General features: G+C 43.2%; 1 protein-coding gene across 1 annotated transcript in view; it reads right to left on the bottom strand.

Moving 5' to 3' along the window:
• kcnn3 (potassium intermediate/small conductance calcium-activated channel, subfamily N, member 3) overlaps positions 1–13578 on the bottom strand; it is a 65272-nt gene that overhangs the window by 17401 nt on the left and 34293 nt on the right. The window contains exons 3-6 of the mRNA XM_086113962.1: positions 11728–12024; positions 8939–9060; positions 6599–6740; positions 660–770 (exon numbers count right to left, since the gene is read on the bottom strand). Coding sequence (XP_085970088.1) covers positions 660–770; positions 6599–6740; positions 8939–9060; positions 11728–12024 — 672 coding nt within the window. The remainder of the gene's footprint in view (positions 1–659; positions 771–6598; positions 6741–8938; positions 9061–11727; positions 12025–13578) is intronic.

Raw genomic sequence — 13578 nt, 5'->3', positions numbered from 1 at the left:
CATTCATTCTAAACAATGGCAAAACAGAGACAAACAGACTTTAAGAAGCCCCACACACCCTAATTTAACCGCTACTTGCCATCCCCCTCATCTTCCCTCCACTCATTACTTTTATGTGCGTATTCTGTTAAGAAAATGGCGATGTGTGTGTGTGTGTGTGTGTGTGTGTGCGCGCGCTCGCGAGCTCATGTGGCTTGACTCGGCATCAGCCGTTAACTTGGAGAAATGGATGCCAATGAATCCTTGTGAGGAGGAAACGCTTAAAAATCCACTCTGAGCGGGAACAGAGAGTTCAACGAATGAGACACGTTGTTCGGCGATTAACGCTTAAAGTTACGCTCGCTCAGATGTCAAAAGCCCCTCCCCCGTTGGCCCACACGCTGGTTGCGTCATTCGCCGAAGATTCACGAGCAAGTGACAGAAAGCGGCAGTTCCGCTCCCGTCTGACAAACGGGGTGGCGGCTGACCTCAGTTGAGGAACGAAACGCTCCGTCAAGTGATTCCATTCAGGACGTTCACTCGAGAGATTTGTTTGTTTGAATGCAACGACACATTCTCAGCTGAATCGAAAGTGCACTGCCGATCGGTGGACACGTCATTGAGTTCGCGAACAGATTCATGAATATACATTGCACATAAGTTTTGTTCATGACGCTCACCCTCTTGGTGAGCTGCGTGTCCATCATGAAGTTGTGGACGTGCTTCTCGGCCTTGGTCAGCTCCAGCTTCCTGGCTACCACGGCAACCACCAAAGCCGTGCAACCGGCACCCTGCATGGGCGGGGGGAGGGGGGTGGGTGGGGGTCGGATTTTGTGTGTGGGGGGGGTATAAATAGAAGCAGAACACTGAGTCAATTGCTAAGGAGGCGGAATTGCCTAATTTGACTTTGAGAATTAAACCCGAGTGAGTGACAGGAAAACGCAAACGAGTGCCGAACAGAAGTGATAGGAGAGAGAGGCAAAGAGAGAGGGGCTGGAAAAAAGGATTAGGTTAGACTTCCGTCTCAGATCCGCAATTCTTCATGTCGGCGAGCAAGCCAAATCTATTTTCATTTCCAATCCATCTGGTAGAAGATCCCTCCTCCTTCCATACCTCTCAAATACGCCACTGAGACATAACGCTGGAAAAAGCATCGGAGATTGACACTCCATAATGTCATTTCATGGGAGGCCGGTGATCTTAATTGCGTGGTGTCAGTCTGCGGGCGGGCCGACGGGAGGCACGGATGTCGGGGAAACGCGCAGCGGCGTCGCCGAGCTTGCGACGCTTGTGCGGTGAAGTGGGACAGCGGGGAGGATGACAGACTGAAGTTAACTTTCGGATTAGATACTGTTTTCAATGGGGATGCTAAGTGATGGGAAGAAGACGGGGGGGGGAGATGGAGGGAGGGAGGGAAAGATAAAGAAAGCGAGCGCAGGGCGAGTGCGTCCATATGGCGAGGCGGGATGAATGCTGGAGGAAGCGGACGACGGTGGCGAACGAAGGCAATGTTAATGAGGTCGCATATCTCCTGATAAGCAATGAATTAAGATTCAGAGCGTTGAAGGAAAATTTATGGCCGCTTCCTCCTTCCTCGCGGCGAGAGGAGAAGAAGAAGCACACCGCAACGCCAAAGTTGTTCCCCAAAATAACTCTGCCCGGGGGGTCAGTCAAAGGCAACGCAAAAACGGGCGTGAGTGCTCATGTCGATATACTCATCCACAGCTATGAATAAAATATAATGTAAGTCAATGGAAACCACAAAGCGTTCATAAAAATGAAACTTTCTCAAAATTTATACTCCTCCAAAAATTCGAAACCAGTGGTTCTTAACCTGGGGTTGGGCGAGTCGGTCTCAGGGGTTCGACGGAGCCTCTGCCATAGAGGGTAAGACACACGCAACTCAACATGTTCATTAGTTATGACACGCCCGCTTCGCCATCACTGACTGCAGATGATCACATGACATTTTTTGATAGTATGTCGTACAATTGAAAAAAAAAAAGTATAGTTATCTCTTGAAATTTTATTTACTTTTTTCTGTTTTTAATAAATACGTTTTTTTAAATATCTTGAATTTGTAAAAAAAAACAAAAAAAACTCAATTTTTCACTCATGAAGGGTGAATGTGCATATTAACTGGTTGGGTTCGGTACCTCCAAAAATATGAAGAACCACTGTTCTAAACCAATACTAAGAATTACGGCCTGCCTGATGTGGCTTTTTTTTTTTTTTTAGCCTGATGCTAATCCCAGTATGGGTCAAGATGAAATTCCAATAACCGATTAATTGGCCGATTAATTATTTTCACAGCGATTGGAATATATGCCACTGACTATTGTCTGTCGATATGTGTTGCTCCAATGTTTGTGTTCATATATCTTGCTTAAAGGGTTATAAAATGCAACATATACTATTCATTAGCCCGCCTCAGGCGTTTTGCAGTATTTGCTTAGCAAGAAGCTCAATAGACTTCCCTAAGACAAAGCTATGGCTTGTTTTAAATATACCAAGCGTTTGCGTAGTGGGAGCCCTTACGCTGGCAAAATGGAATGTTTCTAGTAGAGCTTAGCTTCTCTGATCACAACAACCCGCCACGTTCTTGACATCGCTCACGTGGCCCTTCATATGGCCCTTAAATGCACACAGAACAACACAACAGACGTTCATATTATTTTTTCTTTTTTTTGCTTGTCCCAAACAAACAGTAATTCCACTTCATTAAACCTGTTTTCGTCTTTACATTTGTGCTATGGTTCATATACTACACTTTAAAAACTACCGCTGCCGAGAAAAAAAAGCTCTGATGAATCGCTGCAGGAGAACGTGTACAGCACAACACCGAGCTCTGCGTGTGCAATTGTGCCCTGCGGTCCGAATCAGCATGGTGCTGATTGTTCTATGTAGACATTGTTGTGTGCGCACGCATGTGTGTGTGTTGGGGGGGGGGGCTATGTGGGAGTTTTTGTGTGTACTCCCACACATGTTGGATCCGACGGGGTTCCCCGCGTAATCTCTGCAGACGGACTGACGCGAGCTGAGCCGCTGTGATTTGTTTCATTGGCTCAAGCGTTTCCCCTCGCTTGCTCCGACCACGCCGCTGCGATCCACCTCGCTGTCAGAAAACGGCAAATTACCATCTGCGCCACGGCCTGACAATTGCGCACCGCGAGACAATTTGGATCATTTTAGCTTCGAGAAAAAGCAAAAAGGAAATAAAGAAATGATACAAATGGGTAATGGTGCATCTGCCTATAATGAACACAACCAAAATTCCACATTCTACACATCATTACCACCAACCTCACAACCTACAGATCATAACTCACTAACTTATTCTACCTACCTACCTACCTAACCAAAAAACTTTTACGACCGACCAACTGACCAATCAACTTGTTCTGTCTACATTCACTCCCAAAGACATATTTCTATGCCTTTTCAGATGTCACACATTCAATCAATCAATCAATTTTCCGATCTGCTTTATCCTCACATGGGTCAACCCGCAAGCTCTGCACTGTACATTATAAATGCTGCTTTTTGTCATGTAAAGTTAAAAAGATTGCCTTTAGTTTTTTTTAACCTTTATTTATGTTTAGTGAAGTCTAGAAAGACTGACTCCTTTTTTTTTTTTAAAGTAGCTCACTTAATTATAAGTGAGTCAAAAAAGTTGTCTTTATTTTACTTTGGATAAAAACAAACTTCATTCTTAAATGTCACTTGTAAAAATGCACGATCAATGAAGTGGCAAAACCGAGGTTCATTTTTATGCGAAGCGCAGTTGTCGGTATCTGCCGAATGTAACTAGTAAAGTCACGTGTAATCTGAACTTGGTTACTTTTAAAAGCAAGTCATCGGGAAAGTGACTAGGGCTTCACTTTGAGCGTCGTTTTCCCTCGCACACTGGAACACTCATCACTCCTCCTCTGATGAGCAGTGAAAATAAACCACTCCGCAAACTCTGATGTGTGTGTGTGTGCGTGTGTGTGTGTGTGTGTGTGTGTGTGTGTATGTGTGTATGTGTGTGAGTGGGAGTCCTCTTTAAGAGTGTGTGTCAAGCACTGTGTCAGCACACTGTGGAGGATGCAGCCCGCGGCGGCGAGCATGGGACGCTCGCTATCCTACCCCCTTTGTTTTTGCGACTGTTGCCTGGTTCGTTCACTCCACCTTCGGAGGAGCGCTAGCAAACATTTAGCCTTTACCGAAGTAAAGACGATTCAGTTGTATTTGTCCAAAACGGATTCAATTACAGTCCAGTGGTACCTCGACTTGTGAAATTAATTAGTTCTGGAAGACGTTTTTTAACTCGAAAATTTTGCAATACGAGACGCGTTTTCCATGTAAATGCCCTAATCCGTTCCAAGCCCCCCCCAAAATTCAGACATAAATGTTTTCTAAAGCATAAAAATGCATAGAAATATGTCACAAATACATGTTACAATTGGATTATTGCACAACAAATGAGAGTGGTGCCTATGCCATTCCTGTGCAATAATTACCTTGTCTAATTAGCATGTGTCACACACGTGAGGTGGATGGATTATCTCGGCAAAGGAGAAGGGATAACGAACAGATCTAGACAGAAATCATTTGAGAGAAGTAATACACAGAAGAAGTCTGAACCTTGTCGAAGCACGCACGAATGCGACGTATTTTCATAAACAACTTGCCTTGTACGGTACTTCGCACAAATTGTCCTCCCCATAAATAAGAGCTTCGGCTGAATAATTCCACTCTGCAAATTCCAAAGTATAACCAAGTGGCTTCAATTACTTGGAAGTAAATGGATTTAAAAGCATCCCCACTATGAATTTGCATTTTTGGAAAAAAGAAAAAAAAAACGCTTCTGAGAACGACAGCTGACGCGCTCGGGGAGCTAAATCATTCCGCCATTCGGAACGTTAATACGATTAGGTAACATATTAAAAAATGCATCACTCCCAATTGAGGCGCGCACCCACTGCGCGCTGTCTCGCAATTAGTCTCCGTATGCTACATGTCCTTTGAGGGAGGCAATCATAGGTAACATGCTTCATTTCAATCTTCTTCCCTTTGCCCGACTGTGCAAACTTAGTCAAAGTAGACTTTTTGGGGGGAGCCATTTGCAATAACTTGAAAAGTCCATCATTGCCTCACATCAGACTAATCGTGTCAATCAAGTAGACGACGAGTGGCACAAATAGCCAAAATCGCTTTGAGGCCAATCCGAATGAGTAAATTGGAATGCCGAAAGGGGCACTCAGAGACAGACGGCGGGTAGAAATAAACACCGGCCCCGGCACAGGATGAGGAGGAGTAGATGGACAGCCAGGGAAGCGAAATGTGAGAAATAGGAAAAAGATAGAATTGGAGAATGAGCGAGAGAAACTGCGAGTGGGAGGATGTGACACCCTTGAAAGGTAGGACCTTCATTATGCAATGAGGACATGTGCGCACACATGAACATTAATGGGCTCTCTCTTGTTTGTGCACCTACACGCACGTACTGTCGAATTCGGCTAATTCAGGAGGGAGGTCGGGGGTGGGGGGTGTCCACGTGAAACGAACAGCTGAATTTCTTAGGCAAGGGATAAAGTGCTCTGTACTCTGTTGACCTTTTGAACGAGGCAAGGATGGCAAAGAGAGAGAACGAGGGAGAAAGGCGGGGCCAGGGACTGAGGCAGAGGACATGTGCTGCCTGCTGTTATGCGTGCCATGCCCTCCAGGGGGCAGTGCGTGCAGACAATACATAGATTTGATGAAAGGATGCGACGAAGCCCGTTTTTTTTTTCTTGCTGAGCTGAAATAATCCATGCCTGTGAATATGACGGTCATTCAATAAATAAGGATTATTCGCTATAAGGACTTCTAATAGAGATAGACTCGTCCCTTTTTTCTTTTTTTTTAAATTTTCAACGTCGTTTTCAACCTTTGGACTGATGCCTCAGCCAGTCGCTTACAACACTTTTGACTTCTCATTGTCACTTATACCGAATAATTCACCTTGTTTATTGAATGACCCTCGTATTAAATTTCAAATGAGAATGTCAACAGCTTGAAGAACTGTTTGCTCTATGCCAAACCGGTGAATAGTATACAGTAAGTATTCCCACCTACGGACTTCTGTCAAACGGAAATTCCCTCACCCTGAATAAAAGCCTATGCATTAAAATTTCGACTACGATATTACTTACATTAACGATCAATTCATAACGACGGAAGTTCCGGTACCCGAAACCCGGAAGCCATACGGAAGCCCGAAGTAGGGCAAACACAAGCAAGTCCTGCTCGATACTCCGGAAAAACTGTGTTCGCGCCGCTATTTACTCTCATTGGATCCAAAACGGCAACACGTACTGTAAGTTATACTGTAATGTATTTTGTTCATATACCTGTAGTGTATGCTGCAGTTTCTGTGTTATAAACTGTTTTTAGACCATATATTTTCCATATATTTGGACATGTACCGTAGCCGTTTCCCACATAAGGAAATTCTGTTATAAGGAAAGATTGGACTACACAAAAAGATTCCTTATGAGAGAATATATATATGCATGCTGGTTAAGTGGTATCAATGTCATTGTATCGGAGTATTTTTATGCGAGAGTTGAGAAGAACAGTGTGGCATTGTACCCACCATGATTCCAGTCAGCAAACACACCCCTTTGCCACAGTAAGTATGAGGGACCATGTCTCCGTAGCCAATGGACAGGAAGGTGATGGAGATAAGCCACATGGCTCCCAGGAAGTTGCTGGTCACATCCTGCGCATCGTGGTACCTGCATGACACATGCACATCCGGCTTAAATGTGGTCAAGGGGGGAAAATCGACCGATATCTTTTGAAAACAACTCCACACATTGTCATTGCTCAAATTTGCACATGAATACCACAGGATTATATGAGTGATGATGATGACGGTTGTCAAAAAGAGAAAAATAAAGATAGAAAGAAAAGAAAATATAAAGGGAGGACCATGAGGCTTGAAAAATAAAAATCTCCCTATATTAAAGAAAATGCATGAAGGACTAAAATGGGTAAAAAAAAATTGGGGAGATTTATGATGATTTAAAAAATGCGTAATCACTCAAATTTGCATGTCAATGCAGAGATCAAAAATAATAACTAAAATACTCTTCATAAATGTGAATAGAGAGAATGGTATTATAACTGTAATGAAATAAGGACTGTGAATCAGTTTAAAACAATCTAAAAAAAAAGTATTCTTTGTAAATTTGTGAAAGAAAAGTTCCATTAAAAAATAAAATAAAAACAACTACATGACAAATGCCAATTAAATAACACAACTCAAAATAATAATAACAAAACAGTTGAGAATGTATGTTATGAGAAAGCGTAATTATAAAATGGAGCCCTAGGATGCTAAAATCTGGAAAAAAAATCCTGTTATTATATTTCAAAAAAGTACATTTAGAATTAAAAATGACTTCAAATTGCATCCCAAAAAACATATGCTGAGAGTACGTTGTTGTATTTTGCATTTCAAGATGGATTGTATTGCATTGTATCAATTTCAATGCATGATTGAAATTCACAAATAGCACAATGGATGCAGAACAACAGCGCAAATAAATCTCAATGTAAATGTGTCTTTGAGAACTCCAACAAAAAAATCTTGGCACACTCGCCCGAAACAGAAAACGATGCCGAACCACAGCTCATTTCGCTCCAGTGCGAGCGCTCCACACACACAGACACACACACACACAGGAACACAAATGCTGTTACCATAGCAACCGTGCCGGTGCAAATCAGATACAATGCTGTCTTGTCGAAAAATATTCATCAGAAAGGCATCCTGTCGATGATAGCCTTGAATGTTTGCAAGAGTGCGCTCCCTACCAGGTCGTGAGAATGTTGCCGCGCTCACAGTTTTGCACCTCATTTGAGGCCCTCTTTTGTCCCCTTCATTAGTTTGGCTTGCAGAGGAGAGGGAATGCCAATTAAACTTGGATGCCACCCAAACGAGGGCTTCCCAGCCCCAGTCCCAGCAGCAGGGCATTGATGCATTTAAATAAGCTTATTAACCAACGGATAATTCCTCCATATTGACTTGTTTTTGGCCGGCGAGAAGTTAAAATGATGCGTTCGTAAGGCTGCAAAACTTCAACAAATCAGAGCATCGATCTTGAGAAGTGTCGAGAAATCCCTTTCGTTCTTCCATGTTTGACCTTGCGGGAAAAGTCTTCCTCGAGTTGTTGTTTTCTAATCTCGCAAGGACGGGGAAAAGCTCGGACATTCGGTATCATAGAAAAAGTGCTTTTTAAGGGCTTAAAGTGGCGAATTAAGTTTTATTCGCTAGCAATTACGATGACACTGACTATCCGTGACAACAGCAAGAGCCAGACACTCTTGCCAGTCGCTGTAGCACTGCTGTCAATGTCAGCCGAGGAGGACGCAGAAGAGCCAAAGTGGAGAGCTGGATGAGTGATGCTTTTCACAAACATGCGAATATATCCATCCATCCATTTTCTGACCCGCTTATCCTCACAACAGTCGTGGGGCCTATCCCGACTGTCTTCGGGCAGTAGGTGGGGGACACCCTGAACCGGCAGGGCACACATCGACAAACAACCATATATATATATATACCTGTATATATAGTGTAAATATGAAATATGATGGGGATACATTTGTATTACAGGGGGGAAAAAATTGAGGGAGAAAAATGTCAATGCATTATGGGAATAAACTAGTATTTTTTCAAGGAAAGAAGTTGTCAGTTTAGAACAATGAATTTTTTTTTCAAATCTTTTTTCTTTCTTTTAAAAAAAAATTATCTTATGCAAATAACGTTTAAAAAAAAAAAATCTAAAGAAGTCGCATTGATAGACAAGCAATTGGGGGATTTAGTAGGTTGACCAAGCATTTGTATTTGTTTTTCCACTGCACGCACACACACACACACACACACATGCACGCACGCACGCACACACACACGCACTGTACTACTAACCTCTCACACACTCGTACAGTCCAGGCAGCGATGATCCATAGCGAGATGCTGAAGACCAGCAGCACCGTCCCGGGGCAGATGGTCATGAGCGTTTTCATGACAAACCGCGTGTTAAAATGCACCTGCAAGACACCCACACAATCTTGTTACATGATGGCTTACAAAATACACCCTTATCAAACACACCAATACGGTACAATATTTTACTTGTGGTTGTCATCATCTTCATCGGCGCTTTACCTTCCTGATTTTTATTTATTTTTTTGCATTGTTGAATGCATAACGGAGTTCCTCAATTTATGAAAACACGGGTTCATGTTAAGAACCTGACCGTAAAGTTCAATCATGGCTTTGTGTCCTCGAATAAAGACGCACAGTGTGCTTCTTTACCGGATAATACGAGTTCATTAACAAGAGTAGCATAAAATAAATAAATAAATAAATAATGGTTGTTTTATTTGTTACCCGATGCAAACAAGCAAGAGTTGAATTTCAGGGCTTGTAAGCCTCCCTGTGTATGTTGCAGTGCATCGCCGCAGTTATGAAAAGAATTTGACGTGTACAACTTGAAGCCTTTTTCCTTCTTGGCAGCTGACGCGGATGAATTTGCTTTAATGGTATGACCATTGGAGTCACCTTGTTGAAGAATGCAGTCATTTTGCTTGGAGATAGCCTTAGTTGAAAGAAAAAAAAAGAGCCAATGTAGTCTTCATCCTTTCTTTGCAATTACCTTCAGCGGGGAGGTTGTATCTTTTGTATCTTTGTCTATTTGTTTGTTCGTAAAGAGATGTAACAAATTGCTGCACCAGAGCCGTAACAGCAAACAAAGCATTTTTCTGCCTGAGACAGAGATTCTCGACACAGCATCAGATAATTGCTGCAGAGGCAGCATCTGGTCAGAATACTGTACTTTTTCAACAGGGGCGTGCAGAGGGTGCAAGCAAGGGGGCAGTGCCCCCCCTGCCTCGCCCAATCCTACCAAGATTAATGCGCATGTGGAGAGGGGATCCTGCCAGGAAAGAAGGGGCATATACTTTGAGAAACACTTGTCAAGACTCACTTCGCGTACCTTCTAATGCGGTTATAAAGTGCAATGGCGGACCGAACTTTCAGCTCAAGGTGGGTGGTTGCCGCAAGAGTGGAAACACCAGCCTTGGTACATTTTTGCCGCCGATAGTGAAGGGAAATCCAAATGAAAATCCTTCATTCTCAAAAGGAAATGTGTCAGTATATTCAGTATGCTGTGCCTTGAGATATGCGTGATGCGTGTTTTTCGAGACATTGGCAGTCATTCAGCCGATTTTTTGGATTTTCACTTGAACATTTGCGATACGAGCGCTGTTTGGTGGAAGAAAACTCAACTGGTAGATAATGATAATTGCTCAAAATGTTGACAGTCAAAGTAAACATCAAACAGGGAGAATTACACAAAAGCTTTCCTTCAAGTTGCTAGCTTTGTGCTATCGCATAATGGGAAACACCATAGTCTGACAAATGAATAGCGCCTAAGTGGTAACGCTTAAAGCAAAAAATATTTGAACACAAATTGTGCAGCGATTCATGCAGTGATGTCACAGCAACACTACTATAGGAGGTGGGCAGTCTTGCCACAGTTACCTTGAAAAAGCAACTTAGATGATTGACTAATTGATTATTTTAAAAAAAGTTAGATTTCAAGTTACAGTACTTGAATAGCAGCATTCAGCAGATAGCAAAAAGTGTGGGTATCGATGTCGTGGCATCATTTGGTGATGTTCCAAAGTACGATAATCTTTTGTGATCTGACCAATTTCCACATTGTTTTATTTATCAGTTTAGGTCAGATGCTTAAATTCAGGCAATTGGTTCGTCTCAAAGTTGTGAAAGCATTCACTCTGATTGTAGCCTCACCTCTTTTTTTTCACCTCATTGGAGGGAAAGGAGACGACAGAATTTCTCCTCAAAACATCCTGCGTCTTTTTATATGTGCATTCCTTCTAAACACGACATCATCATCATGATCATCATCATTTAACGTCATTAAAAACCAGCGCTGATCATTTACCGCATGGCTCCGGCACATCCCGCTACTACCTCGATCTTTTCTTTTCATGGCCCATTTGAGCCGCCCGTAATATCGCGTTCTCATTTCAAGCTCTCATTTCATATTGCGTTATAAAGGATTCCAAGTAGCTTATGTCTCGAGTGCAAAGGCAAGACGTGCGATAGGAAGGATGGAGAAGAACACGGATCTCATTTGAGCTCAAGGGCTTTTTGACCTTATCATTTTAGCGCAGGGCAGAGCGGCAAAAACGTGGTTCGCGTGTCCTAGTTACACCAGTTCTGAAGTTTGGGGGGGGGGGGGGGTTGGAATCTCAGCATCCTATGGGAACAGTGTTACAATATTTCTAGTAGGTCTTTGTTCAGCATTCGAGAAAAGGGGCAGGGGGCAGGGGAAGGAGCCCTGCAGCACAATGAGGCAGCCCAATGGTCCAGTGGTTAGCGCGTCGACCTCACATTGCAGAGGTTGTGGGTTCGATCCCGGCTCTGGCCTTTCTGTGTGGAGTTTGTTCTCACTGTGCCTGCGTGGGTTTTATCTGGGTACTCCGGTTTCCTCCCACATTCCAAAAACATGCATGGCAGGTTAATGGAACACTCTAAATTGTCCGTAGGTGTGAGTGTGAGCACGGATGGTTGTTCGTGTGTGTGTGTGTGCCCTGCGATTGTCTGGCAACCCATGACCCTGATGGGGATAAACACTATAAACACGATAGAAAAAGAAAAGGATGCCGTTCTAAACAGCCTCTGACCTTATTGAGTGCACCTATACTCCTTGACGAGGCGTCGGTGAAGAGCTTGCTGTGCAGGAGCATGACCCTGGCGATGAGGTAGAGGCGCAGGAACATGGGCACGCTCAACACCATGTCCAGGTCGGCCTCGGCCTGCGACGGCGCGTACGAGAAGGCCAGTCGCGCCCGCCACTGGAACTTGAAGTCGCCGGGCACCGGGTGCACGGCCGACACCAGCAGCTCCAGAGCGATGAGCAGAACCCTCTCCATCGTCATGGCGATGCGCCAGTCGTCCGCCCCGTTGTCGATGACAAACAGCTGCGGAGACGGAGAGAGATGCCACAAGGGATCCACTTATCAGTACGCATGATGGGTGTGATGATTTAAGGCAGCGCTTGCTATTTTTAAGAGCATCAATTGCTCTTGATAGGCATCTATTCAGCCTTGGTGCCGCCTCATGAGCACAACGCACAACTCTTGCCTTGCACACTTGCAGAGTCATCTCGTGTCGGGGCTGCTGAGCAAAAAAGTAAAATAAAATAAAAACAATGGCTGCTTATCTGAGTACTCTCGAGAAGGGATCATCGTGACCGTCTCTGCTAATTGTACTTCTCCCCACCCTGTTGGATTTGCGTGTTGTTGTTGCTAATTGCCGTGTTAATCTTGACATTGCTATGAAAGGCGCCGTTACAAGGAAAGCACTAAAGGAAGGTTTCATCACACGGAGAGCTGAGAGGGGGTCGAGGGTGGGGGGTGCTGATGAGACCAGGCGAGAGATGGATGAAGAGGAAATGAAAAGATATATATTGGGCCAGAAAGGTGAATCTGTTCTGCGCCGCTGGTTGACATCTTATTTGTTTGGATTAAGAAACAACTTTTCCATCAAACGTAACGGAAATGAGAGTTGCTGAGGGATGGGCATTTTTTTTCAATGTGAAGTGAAACAAGCCAGAATATTTGAGGTAAGTGTTTACAAATGGAACAAGATGTTTTCATCAAATGCAAAGCAATTTATTTCCACTTATTTTCAAAAATATTTCAATTCCCTTCATTGATGAGCATGGAATTTAGTAAATTTCCACTTTAGTGAAAAATAAACGCCATTCGCCCCCTCACCCAAAAAAGTCTCCAACTTTTGCAACCCAAATAATTTGGTCCGGGGTAAAACTTGCTGCCATAAGACAAAGCAAAGACAAAGCTTGGTGTTCAGAAGGAATTGTGCATTTGGTTAAATGTACATGTGTAATTCCCTTTGCCTACTGTTAAGTTTCACCATAAATTCAACTGACTAGAGTTGACACGTGGATCCTTTGGCACTCAGAGATTCGCCTATTCATGGTTTAAAAAAAACATAAAAAAATATTTTATATCAAAACCAAGTGTCACTATCAGGCCAAAACTGACTATCGGGTACTCGTGAAGGCTGCCGATACCAATACCAAAGGCAACCGAAATCTGACCTCGAGTAGTCGCCTCGACACTTTATTAGCATCTGTATCAGAATTAAAGGTCTTTGTTCACATTTTGTCTTCATGGCTTTGAAATTTTATACATCAAAAGTACGACAGGTATCGGTACACCATATCGGTGAATACTCAAAATGGAAATACTCTTATCAGTCTGAAAAAAAAAGTGCTCTTGAAGATCACTAATATTGAAGGTTGTTTTGTTTGTCCTTTTTGTCCTCAATGCATTTAAATAGCCGCGATTGACCATCGCGCATATATAAAAGGCGTCTGGTGTCAAAGTATTGAGTCTGAGTACGAGTAAAGATGTACAGTTTCACCATTCCTGGTTTGAAATTGCAGGGCAAAAAAAAAAGTCATAATATCTTTACTTTAACACACAAACACTCATTACACGTAATATTAT

This window comes from Hippocampus guttulatus, chromosome 6, assembly GCF_054856545.1.
Source record: "Hippocampus guttulatus isolate MCC_2025c chromosome 6, RoL_Hgut_1.0, whole genome shotgun sequence".
NCBI lineage: Eukaryota > Metazoa > Chordata > Actinopteri > Syngnathiformes > Syngnathidae > Hippocampus > Hippocampus guttulatus.
This window is presented reverse-complemented; position numbering and strand designations above follow the sequence as displayed.